The sequence below is a fragment of the Balaenoptera borealis genome (genome assembly GCF_965194805.1).
Source record: "Balaenoptera borealis genome assembly, chromosome: 14".
NCBI classification, from domain to species: Eukaryota; Metazoa; Chordata; class Mammalia; order Artiodactyla; family Balaenopteridae; genus Balaenoptera; species Balaenoptera borealis.
The window spans coordinates 61,063,958-61,084,374 of NC_138875.1; the positions used below are offsets into that span (position 1 = coordinate 61,063,958).

Below are 20,417 nucleotides of genomic sequence, written 5' to 3' on the forward strand. Positions count from 1 at the left end.
AAGATCTAATTTGAGATCTATGAGAAGGGCAACATATAAAACATTAAAAAAAATCATTGGAAATATGAGAAAAATGGTACAAATAAACAGACAAAAAACATACCCAGGATATGCAGTATTCACTTTACAAAAAAGAGCAAATGTTGGGAGAAAGTAATTTTTTTAATGGAAGAAGATGTCCCTTAACTGGAGAAAGAGGGTAATTTTACTTAAAAACAAAAGCAAGGAAAGGATACATTTACATGTATCTAGATGTATCCACATCTAGATACATCATGACTTCAAGGATAAAGATTATTTAAAATCTTATAAATGCCCAGACTCAGGTAAACATGTTACCTACAGAAGAAGGAGAGGGAATCCGATTTCTTGTTCTTAAAGATGTTGTGAGAAGACTGTGTAGCTACAGTCACAACGTTCTGTGAAAATTATTTTGAACCTAGAATTCCATTCCCAACCTGTCACTCAAGTGCAAGGGCTAAAGAAAAACATCATTAGACATACTTTCTATTCTCTTTCTGAAAAAATTATTCAAATATATTACTTTTCAGTGACACAAAATACAAGTCTAAGAGGAAAATATGAAGACTATGGATTTTGATGAAAAATTTGCAAGTGACAGCAATGAGCAGTTGGCATATTTTAGGACAAAATGTCAGCTTTGTGAAGAATGTTATCAAGAAAAGAGTAGATTACAACATACATAGTGTGTGAATTAGATTCTGAGAATTCACCGTGTCATGGTATTGATAATATGAAGATGAACAAGACAGAATGCAAAACCTCAAGGGAAAATAAACTATATATACAAGTCACAGGCTAAATATTGACAGAAAGCAAGCTAAAACGTGGTCTGAGTTGGGGGTGCTCATGGAGTATAAGCGTGCTTTCTGAAATGACAATAGTAGACCACCTTGGTCAGGGAATTTAGAAGAGCCAAGAGGACAGACTTGAGGTTCAGAAATTCTGTTCACTTTATTATTTCTAAGTTAGTTAAATTCAAATAAAATCAAATGTAATACTTTTAAGTTATGAAGAATGATTCGCTTGAGTGATGGGGCTATATTATGGTTGACTTTTCTTTACCCATCTCTATATTTTCCTGGTTTTCTAACATTAACTGTTTTTTACTTTTGTAATAAAAGAATAATAAATACTACTTGAAAATGAAACAGAAGCAATGTTAATAAATGAAGATCACTAAAGAAGTTTATCTTAGGACTTTTTTATGCATTAGCGCATCTCTGAATAAAAATGATATATATAAACACAATTCCAAATTTTTTTTTAAGTACTATTCCTGTTGTTAAAAGAATTCATAATTCTGATTGAGTACATTACACCAAAAAAAAAAAAAAAAAGGCTTTCAACATTGTAGAGTTTTTGGCAATGGAAATCAAGCCAAAACCATCATTTTTTCCCCACTGTTTGGAGTGCTGTATTAATTTAATCATAAGAGCTCGTATTTTAGTGCTCCTATACTATTATCTAGGTTTCAGCCCTGGATCTCGAGTTGTGGGTAAGTTAGTTAACCTGTACGTGCTTACGTTCCACATCTGTAAATAGGAATTACAGTACATACAGTTCCTGAGTACATACAGTACTTAACGGTGGTGTGGTAAATAAAGGTTAAATGAGTTAATATACAAAGACACATAGACTATTGACTGGCACAGAGTAAGCACTTGATAAATGTTTCCTTTAAAAACAGTGAAAACCTGAAATAAAGTTATCATATTAGACATGTCCAGTTATTTAAAATGAAACATTCAGGACCATCCTTTATATGATATTGCAGTCTTATAATCTTTAAAATGTCATTTTTATTTACCATCATAAAGATGAAAAATTTAATCAAGTTCACTGGTTTATATAGTCAATTTAAAGTAGTCAAGACGGCTTTTTTCCTTTATTTTTTTTTCTAGCTTTATTGAGATAATTGATATAGAACATTGTATAAGTTTAAGGTGTAAGTGTAATTATTTGATATATGTATATATTGCAAAGTGATTACCACAGTAAGGTTAGTTGACACATCCATCACCTAACCTGATTACAATTTTGTGTGTGTTGTAAGAACGTTTAAAATCTACCCTTAGCAACTTTCAGGTATACAGTACAGTATTGTTAACTGTAGTCACCTTGCTGGTATGATTTTTTTGTTTTTTGCCATAGAGCCTACAGTTAACTCATTTACTGTCTTTAATGAAAGAGTATCTTTTCATATGTATTCCTGAAAATGTGCTTACATATTACCTGATTTTATACTCAGAAAATTATTTATTTTAAAACTCCCTAAGTATAGTATATATGTTATGGTGGGGGGGGTTAATTCTGTACATTGCATGATATATATTCATTGTTGAAAACATTTTTAAATAGATTAATTGTATGCAAATTAATGTTTTTAGTTTCAATATAGAAATTTTTAATTTCTATAGTGAAAGTACAGAGCAGAAAGAGGAGTAGTATTATGAACCCATGTATACTTATTACCCACTTTTAATCATTACCACCTTATGGCCAATCTTGTTTTGTTCTATCCATTCTTCCCTATCCCATCATTTTGAAGTCATTTTATTAGAAAATATTTTAGTAGGTACCTCTTAAAAGATAGCAGTTTTTAAAAACATAATATCATTATCATACCTAAGCTAACTAAACTGTATTACTAGTAAATATTTGGTTATTGTTCCAAGTTCTCATTGCCTCATAAAATCATAAGTTTTTTTCAACTTTTTCAAAATCTGAATCCAAATGAAGTCCATATATTGCAGTTGGGTGATTCGTTTGAGTATCTTTTAATCTGTAAATATCCCCTTCCATTCTTATGTTCTTGTATTTTTCTGTTGTTGAAAAAATTATGTGCCTGGCAGTTTTTCCCAAAGTCTGGATTTTGCTCATTGCATCTCCATGATTTTAGTTAAGGAAAACTGTTTTCCAAATATTTTTCTTATCTCAATTTCACATTTTGTTTGTTAACCTGCAATGAGTTTAGTGGTAAACTGACTTTAATATTGGAAAGAAAGAGTTGCTTGTGGTGATTACAAAGGGATTTAGCCACAGATTGAGCAGGAGATTATTTTAATGGTTCTGATCAATTTTCTTAATTTTTGTCAAGACAGAGGTGAACATTAGGCTCCTTTTGAAACTGATTTCTAGCACTTAGTATTGGCATAAACTCTGTATAAGTTATCTAAATATTTTACATGCTGATACTGCCCATAATTTTAAAACCTTATTTTTCATCACTGCTTTTCAAAATGTGACACACTCTAATATATATCTAGTATTTATATGGGTTCTCTAATTTTCCTTTTCTTCACACTTGAACAGTCTTTATTTCAGCTTCTGAAGGAGGCTAATTTTTCCATTTTCATAAAATACAAATTACATATGTACTCAAATAATTGTACAGACACCACACTATATAAAGATGGTGCCATTGTTTAAAAGTAAATTTCTGGCTGACTCAAAAAGGTTCAGCAGCTGATGTATAAAAGCATGAGCTCAGTATAGGAAGAATATTGGAAGTGTTAGTGCATAAGGTGTGAAAGTGCAGGCTATACAAAATCTAAGGGTGGCTGAAAGCCGTTCAAGTAACAGACCTAATCTCCACGTGACCAGTGATGTGGGAACTGATACCGTGTGGGTGAAGTGGTTGCTACCTCTTCAAAGTGCTGACTTTAAGAAGACGTCAGCAATGAATGAGACAGAAAGTAGTAGTAGTCAATGGCACTTGGACGTTAAACAAAATTGTAAAGTGGATAAATTTGTGTTACATGTTTTTTTTTTTAAACATCTTTATTGGAGCATAATTGCTTTACAGTGGTGTGTTAGTTTCTACTTGTGTTACATGTTTCTGTTCCTTTCTGCAGTCCTCCTGTCTGTCCACCATAAGCACCCTGACTTGATTTCTTGACATCTTAATCCAGGTCTGAAATCCCCTAGTTGTATGACTCATTCTGCATTTATTAAGTATCTGCACATGCTAGGTATTACAAAAGTCCCTAAGTATAAGTCACAGACTTGTATTTGAAGTATCTGTTGGGTAAGTGAAAAACAGAAACAGAACAGTAGAGCTAACTCACTGGAGGTTACCTTCCCACAAAGAACTCCCAAATTCCATAAATAGGCGTTTTTATTCTCAGTAAATGCACTACTATCCCTACCATCCTCCGTCCCACAAATAGATAATACCTAAGTTTTTCATTCTCCAGGTGCTATAATTTACACAGGTGCTTATTAATAAAGTAGTATACTTTTATAAGTTTACAAGAAGCTGAAGTGTGTGTGTGTGCGCATGCGCGTGTGTGTATTTAAGCACTTATTCATCTAGAATAAGTGGAATGCATAGGGGATATTGTAGAACAGATAGCCTTCTCTTTGCCCCTTGACTTTCCTGGGAAATGATCTTTGACCTCCCAAATCCCAGTGATCAGGATAGCAGCAATAAAATATACACATCTTTTGGAATGGTTTCAAACCAGTGATGTTCCCAGGGGTAAATGAGAAGTTAACTTTACCTCCTTCCAGATCAATCCAAATAAACATATAAGTAAATACCAATGCAGACATAGCCTCAAGACAAGTCCCCTACCCAACCTCCTCCCCGCAACAGATTCCTACCCCTGTGCCCTTCCTAAAATATAAATTCTTGAACTGCACCTCTCCTTGACCGATAATCTAAAATATCTTCTAGTTAAGTAGATGGAAAATAATAAAGAGTAACTGATTAAAGACAAATATATGATATTTAATCTTTGGAATCTAAAATAAATGATACAAATGAGCTTATTTACAAAACAGAAACAGACTCACAGACATAGAACACAAATTTATGGTTACCAAAGGGGAAAGTGGGGGTGGGGTAGATTAGAGGTTGAGATTAACAGATACACACTACTATATTCAAAATAGATAAACAACAAGGGGCTTCCCTGGTGGCGCAGTGGTTGAGAAACTGCCTGCCAATGCAGGGGACACGGGTTCGAGCCCTGGTCTGGGAAAATCCCCCATGCCGTGGAGCGACTAGGCCCGTGAGCCACAATTGCTGAGCCTCCGCGTCAGGAGCCTGTGCTCCGCAACAAGAGAGGCCGCAACAGTGAGAGGCCCGCGCACCGCGATGAAGAGTGGCCCCCACTTGCCGCAACTAGAGAAAGCCCTCGCACAGAAACGAAGACCCAACGCAAACATACATACATAAATAAATAAATTTTTTTTAAAAAAGGATTTACACACACAACTATATTCAATATCTTATAATAAGCTATAATGAAAAAATGGAAAAAATATATATATACATTTATATATAAAACTGAGTTACCTGAAACTAACACAATATTGTAAATCAACTATACTTCAGTTTTTTTAAAAAAGTAACTGATAAGAATCTATGTAAACATGCATAGAAGTTTGGGGACTAGGAAGTAATACACTGGTATGGCAAATGTGTATAGCAAGAAGGAATGAAAGATGGGAGATGATGTAGAACATGCTCTGAAGGTGGATGAAGACACCCCGGGCTATATCCCCTAATGGTGAGGTGACCTTGGACAAGCTACTTATTAGCTCTTACTCTGTTTATGTGTCTCTTAAATGGGGATAATAATTGATGGTATTAATAGTTGATGGTATTAGTAGTAGAGATAGTGCTTCAGATTTTGGGAAGTCTTTTATCCTAGAGGCAGGAACCCTCAGATGAGAAGAAACATGATATGATCGGTAATGCTGGCCACATTGTGGTTTCAGGTGATAACTGATCTAGGCAAGCACTGGTGAGGACCTGAGCTGGGACAGTGGCCATGGGGATCGAGAGAAGATGGACGTAAGAGATAGTCCAGAGAGTGACACTTGGAACGGTTGAATTTGGAAGCTGAGGAATTGAGAGAGTTGCAAAAGACTGAGGTTTTTAGTTTGAATAAGTGGGTTGTTGTCACGCCAGAGGTGGGAAAACATTGGCTTTTAGCAGCAAGAGGAAGCAGTTGTGGAAGAGAAAGTAATGAGTTGAATGTTTTCAGTCTTGAATTAGGGTGGTTGAAAGGAGTCCAAGAAGTTCCAGGTTAGGCAGTTGAATCTCAGAGGAAAAGTAGAGACTTGGACTTGCCTATAAGTTCTTTAAGTTTAGGGTCATGGTATATTTAGTTTCGTTTTGTCATCACCCACTCCCAAAGTATATGTGACATTAGTAGAATATAGTTATGTTTTCTGAAGATGTGTAATCATTAATATAATCAGACTATTTTAAAAGCCCAGAATCTGTTGATTTTATTAGTCAGGCATGTGAAATATAATTGCTTCATCAAATGCATGCTGGTTATTTTGGAGAGATTTTGAAGGAGGAGGGATTTACTTTATATACTGTCATCTCCCTGCGTTGGTCACATCTGTTCCTTTTGGATTCCATACAAGATAAGGTGGAAATTTATGGTAGCCTCAGTAGGGGAAAAGTCAAGCCTAAGGATAATTGTGATCTCAAGTAACATTTAGCTATTCTTTAAATGTCACTAGTGTTAGTTGCAAATATCTTAGAGTGCCTTGAGAGGTACAGAGCAACTTTCAAGTGTATTTGTGTTTTTTATCAATTAAGTTTCATTTTGTTATTTAGCATTTTCTCATGGAGAAGAAAAAATGTTTTAATGAAAAATTTAATGTTTTAATGATTGCTTATTTCTCACTTTTCTTCCTAGTTTCCCAAATAAAATTGTTGAGATGATAAACATTAACATTTTTTAAAGGAGCTTTTTATCAGAAATAATTTGGTAAAATGTTTTAAATATGAGTTCAAATTTAGTGACTAAAGAGACATTAAAGACTAAAAAGATTGCAACAAATTAGAAAATAATGCAGTATAATGATAACCATGGCCATTTTGAGAACAAGGATTTGAGGATTTGGATTCTAGGTGAGTTTCTTACTCTAAGCAATCATCTCCTAAGGGAGGCAGAGCAAACATTTTTTTTAAAGTTACTACTGCACTAGAATTCCAAGACCAGCTTGATCTATAGTCCTGGGTAAAGTAACAAAAAGGTTTGGACTGCTTAGGGAAGAAAAGGGTTTCAGCCTGGTCTGGCAGTGAAATGGCATCACAGAGATATAGTATCTTTGCTGGGGTCACAGACTAGCCAGCTTCATGAGAACCATGCAGGGTCGTTGCTGCTGGTGCTTGAGAATCGCGTGCAGAGAGGAGCAAGCCTGTTGGGCAGGTGCAACTCAGCGACCAGAGCCAGGCTGCTATCCTTCCCTGGGGTAATTCCACACTCTTCATCACGGACATATCATGTACCATGAGGCTAACTTATTCACTTTAGAACTTATATTTTTCCCTTTTAAAAAAGTAGGAGTCTCTTTAAAAGAACCATGGGGAGAAAAACATATCTGTGTTGGAGAGCATTGCTTAATTACCTTCAGTTGATGAATCAGGAGCACAGATGACAACCTTACATCTCTCAGGTACACATATCTGTGTAACTCAGAGAATCTGCATTTGACCTTTAATATGTATATTCAAAATGGTAAGCACTATGATATAGTGATTGAAACATACACAGGAGTATGTGTGTAGTATAATTTAAGTAATATATTAATATGCATAGGCAAAGAAGACCAGAAGAAAATAGGATGAAGAAATTATAAAGTGATGTTACACAGGAGAAATACAAACACATGGGAAAATGAGCCACACCTGTAATAAAAAAATCGAACAAATAGTGGTACCACTTTGTACCTATTAGTGAGGTTTTTAAAAATATTTTTTCTGATGTTAAAACTAATACATGTGTTAGGCTAGGAATTTGGAAAATACAGCAAAACTGGAAAAAAAATAAAAAGGCGTAATTCCTCTGGCCAGAGTTTAATATGGATACTATTTTAATGTATTTCTCTCATTTCTTTTTCCCTACATACACACACACACACAGACAAAATTATATACCGCTATTTTCAACTGACAAACTATACGAAAGTTTTTTCTAAATTATTAAGTATCTATAATATCAAATAATTAGGACAACCTGAATGTCTCCTCAGGAGAATCCGTTTAAATGATTACACATTAACTCCATGTAATATGCAGCCCTTAAAAACAGTAATAAAGAAAATGCAACTTCAAAAGAAAATATCTACAACTGTTCAATGAAAAAAAGCCATATGTGAAATGGGATATGCTGTGGTTTGAGCTCCTTATTTTCATAATAGTTGTTTTCATGCCGTTAAATCCTACCTGAACTTCCTATACATCCTTCCTGCCTCAGTTCAGTGCTGTTGCTTTGAGAAGCCTGCTTCCCTTCACTTCTCCCAGTATACTGACTCTTTCCCAAGTGCACCCTTTGGACCTAGTGCCCACTGCCATTTTAGCGATTAGCAGGTTGTGTAAATGTTACAGCACGGGACTGTGTTCTTTTCATCATGTCACTCGTAGCACCTAGCACTCTGTGCCTGGAGGAGCATAATAAATATTTACTTAAGATTGATTCTAAGTGTCGAATTAAGGTTTGTGGGATATACAAAGGAAAAAACCATTCCCAATTTCCAGTAAAACTTACCTAATGAGAAATAATATAAATAGAATACTTACATATAAACCCTAAAAAATCAAGTTCTTAACAGCAAGGGGAGAACAGTCCTCAAGAACAAATTGTAAATAAGGCACAAATAAGACAAAATAACACCTGTCATATCAGTACATATTCTTGTATTCATTTAATCAAGGAACAGAATAAATACTACTTCCAAAACAGCCGTTCCTTTTTTGCAGCATAAAGTTCTATGGCTTGATACTCTGTATTGCAATATTGATAACTGGGAATGGAGTTATGCTTACAAGCAGTTGTAATTCCAAAAATGTTCTTTTTTATACCACATGTCAATATAACCGTGTCACTCATTGGCACCTAATAATAGTATTGTCTTAGAATATTTCCACATCTTCTCCAAAAATAAGATTGTGATCTCTCCACGGCTCCTATCCAGTGCTCAAAACCTTATAGACACTCTAAAATGCTTCTGGAATTTGAATTTCCATGTAAAGAGAATATTTGGGAGCTAGATCACTTCAGAGGAAGCTTGCTGTATTAAAATAAATTTATAACTTTAATATTATTAAATACTTAGCCAAAAAAGTGTTTAGTTACTTTTTATAATGAGTTTGGTTTTTTCCTCTTTTGGTCAGAGGCCTCAGTTTTCTTTTCTTTTAATTAGAGGTCTGGGTTTTCTTTCCAGTTGGAGGCCCCATATATGCAATGTATATTTCAGCTAAGAAAAGATGCCCAACTAGGAAGAAAATAAACTATAAATTAAAAAACTAATGAATAAAATAGCTTTTTTCTAATTATGTATCCAGTTTATCTGTTAAAATCTTGACTGTGTAATTGGGGGATATATTTTCTTCTTTTTTTTTTTTCTTTAACGGATAGTAAAGCAAATAGTCATGTGTCTTGTATAGTTAAAACCATTCACCTTTATTCAAGTTCTGTCCTTTATGGGAATCATTTGCTCTTTTATGCTTTTACTAATAAAATTCTGAAGCATATAAAACCATCTGTGATGTTTACTTAATTATAAACCCTTTAAGTTAGTGATTGTTAATCTTTTTTACATCAAAGAATTTTACTTAAATATACTCTCTCCAGGAAAAAAGAAAATGTACATATATGTAAAATTTTATTGGGGACTTCCCTGGTGGTCCAGTGATTAAGACTCCGTGCTTCCACTTCAGGGGACGCGGACGGGTTCCATCCCTGGTCAGGGAACTAAGATCCCACATGCCGCGTGGCACAGCCAAAAAAAAAAAATTTTTTTTTACATTAGTAGCCAGTGTTTTCCTGAATCCAGTCCCCTGAGTTATGAACCTCTTCATTATATTATACATACATTTTAATATTAGATATGTTTTCTTGGTATCTGTGTTGTAAATCCAGTGTATTGTGTGCTTTTAGAAGTGTCACAGGGTGTCATCCTGAAGCAGATTCTCTATAAAGCTTTTCCACAAAACTGTAGCAGAGTTCTTACATATTTCTGTTGTATTATTTACATACAAATATGAATTTTTTCTCTGAATTGTTTGAAATATTTGATGTATATGCTATATTTTTCTCTCAGTCTTACTTTTCTGACAGTTGTCTCTTGACTAACAGCAGATTTTCCTTTCTTATTCTAGATTCTGAAGAGGCTCGGTCTGTAAATCCTTCCAGTGTTGATGAAAATATTGACTCTGAGACAGAGAAAGACTCTCTCATCTGCGAAAGTAAACAAATAGTTCCCAGTAAAGCAGCTCTTCCATGTGCCCTTGATGAGTATGAGTTCAAAGATGACGAGGAGGAAGCAGTAAGCAAGATGATCGATGGCAGGCGCATTCTTAGGAAAGAGCTGAGAAGAGAGAACGAGGCTCAAGTAGAAAAGAGTAGCTTATTTGCAAAACAGGAAAAAGCTTTCTATCCTAAATCATTTAAAAATAAAAAACAAAAGCCATCTAGGGTTTTGTATTCAAGTTCTGAAAGTTCAGATGAGGAAATTCTTCAGAACAAAAAGTGTTCTGCTCCATGTTCTGTTCCTGAAACATCGAATTCTGATATACAGACCAGAAGGGAATATGGAGTTTCAAATGAACACAAACAGAAAGGCAAAGTTAAAAGAAAATTAAAGAACCAGAACAAAAATAAAGAGAACCAAGAGCTGAAGCAAGAAAAAGAGGGGAAAGAAAATACCAGAGTAACAAACTTGACAGTTAATACTGCACTAGATTGTTCAGAAAAGACCAGAGAGGAGGGGAATTTTAGGAAATCTTTTAGCCCAAAAGATGATACTTCATTACATTTATTTCATATTTCCACTGGTAAATCTCCCAAACATTCTTGTGGACTCAGTGAAAAGCAGTCAACACCACTAAAACAAGAACATTCTAAGACATGTTTATCACCAGGAAGTTCTGAAATGTCATTACAGCCTGATCTTGTTCGGTATGATAATATAGAATCTGAATTCTTGCCAGAAAGTTCAAGTGTAAAATCTTGTAAGCATAAGGAAAAAAACAAACATCAGAAAGATTTCCACTTAGAATTTGGTGAAAAGTCAAATGCCAAAATAAAGGATGAAGATCACAGTCCAACATTTGAAAACTCAGATTGCACGCTGAAAAAAATGGATAAAGAGGGTAAAACATTAAAAAAGCATAAATTAAAACATAAAGAAAGGGAAAAAGAAAAGCATAAAAAAGAAATTGACGGTGAAAAGGAAAAATACAAAAATAGGGATGGTGCTAAAGAGCTGCAGCGAAGTGTGGAATTTGATAGAGAATTTTGGAAAGAGAATTTTTTTAAAAGTGATGAAACTGAAGATCTATTTTTAAGTATGGAACATGAGTCCCTAACATTAGAAAAAAAATCAAAGTTGGAGAAAAACATAAAAGATGATAAATCAACCAAGGAAAAGCATGTCTCCAAAGAGAGGAACTTTAAAGAAGAACGAGAAAAGATTAAAAAGGAAAGTGAGAAATCTCTTAGGGAGGAAAAAATAAGAGATTTGAAAGATGAGAGAGAGAATGTACCAACTGATAAAGAAACAGAATTCAGTTCTTTAGGTATAAGTGCCAGTGAAGAGTCTATAGGGTTACATTCAGTGGAAAAGGAAATAGAAATTGAAAAACAAGAAAAGCATATGAAAGAAAGTAAGGAAAAATCTGAGAAACGGTTTCAAAGTAAAGAAAAGGATGTTGAGAAGGCTGAAAGAAAAAACTCTGAAAAAGAGAAGAAGATAAAACATGAGCATAAGTCAGAGAAAGACAGATTAGATCCCAGTGAATGTGTTGACAGAATAAAAGAAAAAGACAAGCTATATTCACATCACACAGAAAAATGCCATAAAGAAGGTGAGAAGATAAAAAACATGACTACCGTTAAAAAAACTGATGACAGAGAGAAAAGTAGAGAAAAGATAGATAGAAAACATGACAAAGAAAAACTTGAGAAAGAGAGACATCCTGCAGAGAGCAAAGAGAAGCACTTGATGGAAAAAAAAAACAAACAATCAGATAATACTGAGTATACTAAATCAGAAAAAAGCAAAAATAAAGAAAAAGATAGGGAGGTAGATAAAAAGGAAAAATCTAGAGATAATGTAAATATAACTAACTCCAAACAGTTCCAGGAAGAGAGGAGGTCAAGTATAGCAGATAGCAATAAAGCACAACATGAAAAAACTTTCTCTCTTAAAGAAAAAACAAAAGATGAGCCTTTGAGAACTCCTGATGGAAAAGAAAAAGACAAAAAAGATAAAGATATAGACAGATACAAAGAACGAGACAAACACAAGGATAAAGTTCAACTAAGTAGTTCACTCAAAGTAAAATCTGAAGCAGATAAGCCTAAACCTAAGTCATCACCAGCATCAAAAGATACTCGACCCAAAGAAAAGAGGCTAGTGAATGATGACTTAATGCAGACCAGCTTTGAACGGATGCTAAGCCTTAAAGACCTAGAAATAGAGCAGTGGCACAGAAAACACAAGGAAAAGATTAAGCAAAAAGAAAAGGAACGGTTGAGAAATCGTAATTGTTTAGAACTTAAAGTAAAAGATAAAGAAAAAACAAAGCATGTGCCAGCTGAGTCCAAAAATAAAGAACTTACTAGGTCGAAGAGTTCAGAGTTGACTGATGCTTATACCAAGGAGAAACGTTGCAAAGATGCTGTAAGTAACAGGTCACAATCTGTCGACACCAAAAATACAGTGAATTTAGGCAAGTCATCCTTTGTTTCAGATAATAGCTTAAACAGATCTCCTAGATCAGAAAGTGAAAAGCCAGGTCTCAGCTCCAGGTCTGTATCCATGATTTCGGTGGCTAGCTCAGAAGATTCTTGCCATACTACAGTGACAACCCCAAGGCTTCCAGTGGAGTATGACTCAGACTTTATGTTAGAAGGTTCAGATTCCCAAATGTCCTTTTCCCAGTCACCATTTTTGTCAATTGCCAAATCTCCTGCCCTTCATGAAAGGGAGTCAGATAGCCTGCCTGAACTACCAGAGCGGATTAAAGCGTCATATACAAACAGACTTCCAACAGCCCATCTCCGGTCATCTTCGGTAGAAGATGCTAAACTAGTTATAAATGAGGGGAGACCAACTGCAGAAGTTCGAAGATGTAGCATGCCATCTGTCATTTGCGAACATACAAAACACTTCCAAACAATATCAGAAGAAAGCAGTCAAGATGGCTTAGTTGTGCCAAGAGATGCTTGTCCTTCTCCCAAACCTGAGGTACCCTCGGATGTGCCTGAAAGAGAACTTTCAAGTGCGTCTAACACACATTCCAGTTTTGCAGCCTCTCCAACTAGATCTGTAAACAGCAAATATACTTCTGCTGATACAAATGGTATCAAGAGCACTGCTGCAGTGGGCACTTTGATGGACAGTCCTGTGTATCTAGAGCCGTCTAATCAGGTTGGTGTGATCCAAAGTAAATCATGGGAAATACCTGTTGATAGACGGGAGTCATTAAGCGCCAGTGACTTCGTCTGCCCAAATTCTACTACACCTGATCAAGATTCCTCTGTTCAGGGTTTTTGTAATTCTGAAAACAAAATATTGAAAGAACAGAATATTGATTTTGTATCCTTGCACCAGACTGAATTGCCAGGAAACACTTGTGCTCAGGATCCAGCGTCCTTTCTCCCTTCACAGCAACCTTGCTCTTTTCACAGCCAATCACTTTCAGATGCTGAATCTATTTCTAAGCATAGGTCTTTGTCATATGTTGCCAATCAAGAGCCAGGTATTTTACAACAGAAAAATGCAATTCAAATTATCAATTCTGTTTTAGATACTGATAATGAATCTACAAAAGATATGGAGAATACTTTTATCCTAACAGATGTTCAAAAGACAGATGCCTTTGTCCCAGTGTACTCTGAAAGCACTGTTCAAGAAACAGCACCGAATTTTGAGAAAGCTAATGCTTTGCCTGTATTACCATCAGAAAAGGACTTTAATGGAAGTGATGCCTCTTCCCAGCCAAATACATATTATGCATTTAGCAAACTAATGTATAAGTCTTCCAGTGGCCATGAGGCTGAAAATAGCACTTCTGATATTCAGGTTATTTCACACGAAAAAGAAAACAAACTGGAGAGTTTGGTTTTGACTCATTTGAATGATAAGTGTGATTCTGATTTATGTGAAATGAATGCAGGGATGCCAAAAGGAAACCTGAATGAACAGGATAATCCAAAACATTGTCCTGAAAGTGAAAAGTGTTTGCTTTCCATAGAAGATGAAGAATCACAACAGAGTACTTTATCGAGTCTGGAAAACCATTCACAACAACCAGCTCAACCAGAAATGCACAGATACGGACACTTAGTTAAAGTAGAATTAGAAGAAAGTGCTGAAGATGATAAAACTGAAAACCAAATTCCTCAAAGGATGACTAGAAACAAAGCAAATACAATAGCAAATCAAAGCAAACAGATTCTTGCCACCTGTACACTATTAGCAGACAAAGATACCGAGTCTTCATCTCCTAGAGGAAGAATAAGATTAACTGAGGAGGATGATCCTCAGATTCACCACCCACGGAAAAGGAAAGTGTCACGTGTGCCTCAGCCTGTGCAAGCAAGTCCCTCTTTACTGCAAGCAAAAGAGAAAACTCAGCAGTCTCTGGCAGCCATCGTGGACTCTCTGAAACTAGACGAGATCCAGCCGTACAGTTCAGAGAGAGCAAATCCGTATTTTGAATACTTGCACATAAGGAAAAAAATCGAAGAAAAACGCAAATTGTTGTGTAGTGTTATCCCTCAAGCACCTCAGTATTACGATGAATATGTGACATTTAATGGATCGTATCTCCTGGATGGAAACCCCTTAAGCAAGATCTGCATCCCCACAGTAAGTAACCTCACTTGATACACACCTGCAGCCCATTCACTAGGAATGTGACGAAAGTCATGTATAGTTTTAAATTTTCTAGTAGCCACATTTTAAAAAGTAAAAGGAAAGGGGCAAAATTAGTTTTAATATTTCGGTGTCAAAATAGAATCAATATAGAAAAGTTATTGAGATAGTCTATAATCTTTTTTTTTTTTTTTGGTGCTGGGTATTTGAAATCCGGTGGGCTAGCAGTATGTCTCAGTTCAGACCAGCCACGTGTCAGTCAGTGCTCAGTAGCCGTGTGTAGGCTGTGCTACCTTATTGAACAGCACTGGTCCATGGTATTTTGTTCCTTACCTGCTTTTTCTTTCAACCCTAAGGAGTTATACTTTTATTTCTCTGAAGCGTAATTCCTTTCCATGTGCATTTGATCCCATTCCCTCCAGTCTTCTCTGGAACCTTCCTCTATGAAAACACTTCTTGCTAATATATTTTAAAATTTTCTCTCTCCACTGGCCTTTATCCACCCACTCTGAACATATTTGGGTCTCCTTCATCCCAGGGAGAAAAATGTTGCCCCTTGCCTGTCACAGTTTGTCTAGCTCAGCCTCTCTCAGTGCCGCACCTTGGAGAGTGGTCTGTGCCTGATGTCTCCTCTCTGTCACTTCTTGTTCCTCCTGTCACCGTTATGTGCACTGACAAAGCTCACCAGTGAGCTTGTAATTGCCTGATTGTTTGGCCTCTCCCTTTTTCTTTCTACTTGATGTCTGTCATATTTGATATCGTGACCATCTTGTTCATAAAATGCCCCCCACTCCCCGGTCTTTCATGATGGTGCACTCTTCTGGTCCTCTTGCCTCACTAATCTTTTTCTGTCTTTTTATGGCTCCTCTACCCAGTCCTTAAACATCAGCGTTCTCCAGGAATTAAATTTTCAGTCAGCTTTCATTCAGTGAGGTCCTGTCTCTTTCTGTGGTTTCAGCAGTCTTCCACGCACCAGTTAGTCCCAAAAAATTCTGTTGCGCCATATCATCTCTGTTGATCTCTAGACTCAAATATAGGTGCCTCCTGGGCATCGTCACCTAAATGACCTGAGGCACCTGTAATGGGCTTGGTTCCCCAGGAAGCTGACTCTGAGACTGTGAGCAATCCCTGTCTATGTGTGAGGGAATCAGAATCGGGTAGAGCAAGCAGGTGAACTGAAATAAATGCAGGTGCAACAGTGACTCACTGCACCTGCGGGAGCTGCTAATGGGGAGTCTACCCTCAGGGAAGGAATGTGACCTTGGGCTCCGTCCTAGAGGGGAGCTGCAGCGGGAGCCATCAGCCACCAGCACCCCGCGTTCTTGGGGGGAGGGGCTAACCATGCGCCCACTCCCACTTCAGACTTGACACAGACCAAAAGGGAATGAGTTACCACCCGCTCCCTTAAAAACAAATTTGTATTTATTAGTGAAGACACCCACAGTAGAAACCAAATTCTGACCATTCTACCTTCCAGAATCTGTACCTTCTACCACTGCCTTGGTTTAGGGCCCTTGTCGTTATCTCTTACTCTCAACGTCGCAGCAAGTTTTTCCCTTCTTTTTTCTCCTAGTTTCTTTCTATTGGAGCATTCTCTCTTGTTGTTAAATTTATGTCCCTTCAAAAGCAATAAAAAGCTGTTTCCCTATTGAAGTATCTCAGCTGTGATTAGCTGGCTTCCCATTGCCCACAGCATAAAACCCATATCTAAGCCCAGCATAATTATTCATTCACAGTCTGACCCCAGTCTACCCCTCCTGATTCACCTTCTCACCACTCATCCAAATCACCTAGTGTTTCAGCCAAACTGAACTCACTCTTCTTTGGAATCTCTTGTTTCACTACTTGGGTTCTTTGGCAGTGCTTTTCCCTCTATGCGAAATGTTGTTTTCGCCGGGCCCCCTTTTCTCTCCTCTTCCATCAATTGTACCGACTATGATGTCACCTCTGTGCAAGGTCTTGTCAAAGCAGAATTGCTTGTGTCTTCCTTATACCTCCCCTGTTATGTTGCAGTTAACTGTTTACGTGTCTGCCTCTCCCTCTGAGCTATAATCCGATAAAGGGTTACTACACTTTTGATCTCTTGTAGAATGAGCCCTACATCTATCTTCAGCCCCGAATACACTACTGATTTCCATAATCATGTGTCTAGCTGCTTCTGGACGTCTCCTGAATATCCCACAATATCCTTAAAGTCATTATGTCCAATACCAAACACGCTTATCTTATCTCAGAAGTGCTCTTCTTGCTCCATCTGCTTCAGTTACTATCATTATCTGTTACCTCACTTCCCAGGCTGGGAACCCAAAACTCAACCCTCCCCTCTTCCTTCCTGTCACATTAGTCACTAAGTCCTATTGATTCATCTCACTTCCTTTCCCCTCTTCTTTCTTACCACTGTCATGCAGGGACCTCATGACCTCCTTAGACTACTGCATTATCACACATGTGAATATAGCATAATCAGATATTCAAAAATTGCATATGCATGTAATTCATAACTGTGCTAAGCATAGTGCTAACTGGATATCAGACATGAGCAAAACAGACATTCTGAGAAGCTGCCATAGGTTCTAGTCCAGTCTCTTCTAGGCTAGTCAGTCTACTTATTGTCTGGATTCCTTATATGAAACTCAGATCTGATTCATGACTACCTGGCTAAACATCTTCTAAAGAAGACTCAGTTTTCTATAAGCTAAGTCCCCACTCCTGCATACACGGTCCTCTCACGCAGGCTCGGCTGTGGTTACTACCCTGCTGTACTCGGTGGTCCCCAGGCCATTCCCTGCCGGTTCACAGCCTGCCTTTGCACATGTTCCTTCTTTCAAAGCCCAGCTCAGAGGAGATCAGACAGTTAGAGGAATGGTGGTTCTTTATTCCCGCTTTCACGGAATATACCTGATGCTAGTGCCTTTTAAATCTTAGACAGAGATTTTGATATTACTCTACTAATAGTAAACAGTAGTAGTAGATTTAAAAGAATAGAGTTGTAAATAAATTTGTCATTCTTTCAAATTGTCAGCAAGATAATTTGTTAATGATTCAAAGAATATAAAGCTAATAATTTCCTTTTTTCCTTTATTTCTCCTTAAAGGATAAGAACTTTGAACTGAACTATGTATCATAGGGTTGAAATATAGATAAAGCTATAAAGAACACATTTAAATTAGAAACTTTTACAAACTGTTTCACTAAAAACAATTTCTAATAAACTGTTAGGTTACCCTTTTAACACTATCTGCCTACTGATACGTATATGTATGTATACAAGTGTATATAGTGTGATGCGTATTTGTGTATGTGTTATGCACGCCTGTGTTTACTATCAGCTTTGCTTATTCCTGCAAAGATGATGTGATACAAGTTTAATCCCCTTGCAGCAGTTCTGGGGATATAACTTTAATTAAATTAGAATTTAGTCATAATCAAGTGTTGTTTCAAAAGGCGTTATAAGCAGAGCTTAGAATTATTTCTGGATGTAGTAGGGAATTTTTTCTTTGTTTTTAATGAAAATTACTAAAGTAGAGAAACACACAGCACAATGTAGTAGAAAAAGTAGTAGATTTCCAAGTAGCATACGTGAGTTTGTCTAGATTTTGCTGCAAACCACCTGTGTGATCTTGAAGAATTTGCTTCACTTCTCTGATCCTTAGTTTTGATATCTGTAAAACAATAATGTCTACCCCACCTCAAAGCAGGTTGAAATAGTATATGTCACAGCCCATTGAAAACTTTTAAAACATTGTACACATTTAAGAGGTTACCATTATTTTATCCAGCTCAAAATTACTTTAAGGGTCACATTTACTATTGCTAATATGTGAACCCTCCACCTTTTGCTCATAAAAAGCTGTACTTTTGAGTTTATTGGACTAAAACTCGTTTATTTGAAACTTAGTTTTTGAAAAATAATAAAGACCAGAATAACAAAAATCGCTTTGTTACATTACTTTTCGTATTTACCAATATTTTATCCATTTGTTTCCTTTCAGTCTGCTAATTGCCTTTTTGTCAAAGTGGTTTCTTCACTTTGTCTGTGTAATCTGATTATAGAACCTGTTAATAAATGTGGTATGTTGTCTCCAGAGTCCACTTACATGTTCTTTCTTCTATCACATGCTTTTCTTAAATTTTAGCCAAAATGCTGCCGTTTTTCCAGAGGAAATACAGGGCAGAAAAATAAAACTTTAGGTCAGGTTCCCAAAACTCAAATGAACAGGCGAAGGAAAAAAAGAAAAAGACTTGTCACAAGCTGGTATACACAGAAACCCTGCAGAGGGATGGAGGTGTGGGGGATGAGAAGAAAGGGTGTCCCGAGGAAGCTGTCAAGAGACCTTCTGTTCTAGAGACTCCTGGGACTCACAGATGCTAAAAAAGACAAAATCTCCACGCCTGATTTACTTACAGGTAGATGAGGAAAATAGCAAAAGGAAAGTTTCCTCAAAAGTCTCCATATAGAGACTTCTCTATAGATTGATATATGTTGAGAATTCCCAAATTTATATATTCTGCCCAAACCTCTCTCCTCGGCTTCTTTTTTGCTAACTGGATAGCTCCACAGACTCAACATTTCAGCACTGAACTTGCCCCCAAACCTGCTTCTCTTTCCTCGTGTCCCCTCCTGTGGTCTCTATTACTAGCCATCCAGTCCTCGTGCTAAGGACCTACAGGTCCTCAGCTGCTCCCTCTTTTTTATCCTAAATCAGTCAGTTACCCGCATTTTTAGACCCCCATCTCTTCCACTCCCTCCTCATCTAACACCAGTGTAACAGTGACCTGCTTCCTTAATTCCTTGCCTACAATGTTGTCCCCCTAATACCTGTTCTCCAAATATAGCAGTGAGCTATGAAGACCTTCCACTGGTTCCCCATTACATACAAAATTTACCCTAATGTGTTACAAATAATATGTGTTCCACAGTATGTTAATTAAATACCTTCTCCAGTAGGGAGAGAGAGGTGTTTTCCATGATCAAATAAGTTTGGGAAACACCATTTATCTAAAAATAAATAGATTTCTTCACTGTAGGACTTCTGAGAACTATTAAAATTTAATTTGTTAATTACAAGATACCTAAATAAGTACATATATACAGCGTTTCCCAAACTTGCTTGTTCTTGGAACCGTTTCCGGTAAATCATCTCTATGCACCCAGTGTTCTGTGGGTCATGCTTGAAGAAACGCTGTTTCCAGAACAGACTACAAGCTTTATTACTGGGCTCTGCTGCCCTCTCCACCCTTGTATCCCACCCTTCCTGCCCTCACGTCGATGTTCCAGGAACTCAGGACAGCCTGCAGTTGCCTCCTGACACCAGGTGTTCTCATGCAGGTGATTATACTGTCCTCTCGTGTGTGAATTATCTCCCTCCCTTCTTTCCCTTTCTTTTTTCCCCACAACTCATTTCGCTTAACTCTTTACTCTGGCTCTTCCTTTAAGATAGAGCTCAGGCATTACCCTCTCAAAGAAGCTTTCTCTGACAGTCCGGTCTCAAAGGAGTAGAATATTTGTCCTCTGTGCTGCTTGAAGGACGCCTGTA

At 36.8% G+C, this 20,417-nt stretch overlaps 1 protein-coding gene across 9 annotated transcripts in view; it reads left to right on the top strand.

Annotated features, from left to right (window-relative positions):
• Positions 1 to 20,417, top strand: part of ANKRD12 (ankyrin repeat domain 12) — a 112,223-nt gene that overhangs the window by 79,642 nt on the left and 12,164 nt on the right. For all 9 annotated transcript variants that reach the window (XM_082353453.1, XM_082353457.1, XM_082353456.1 and 6 more), the window contains one exon: positions 10,157 to 14,874. In XM_082353453.1, coding sequence (XP_082209579.1) covers positions 10,157 to 14,874 — 4,718 coding nt within the window. The remainder of the gene's footprint in view (positions 1 to 10,156; positions 14,875 to 20,417) is intronic.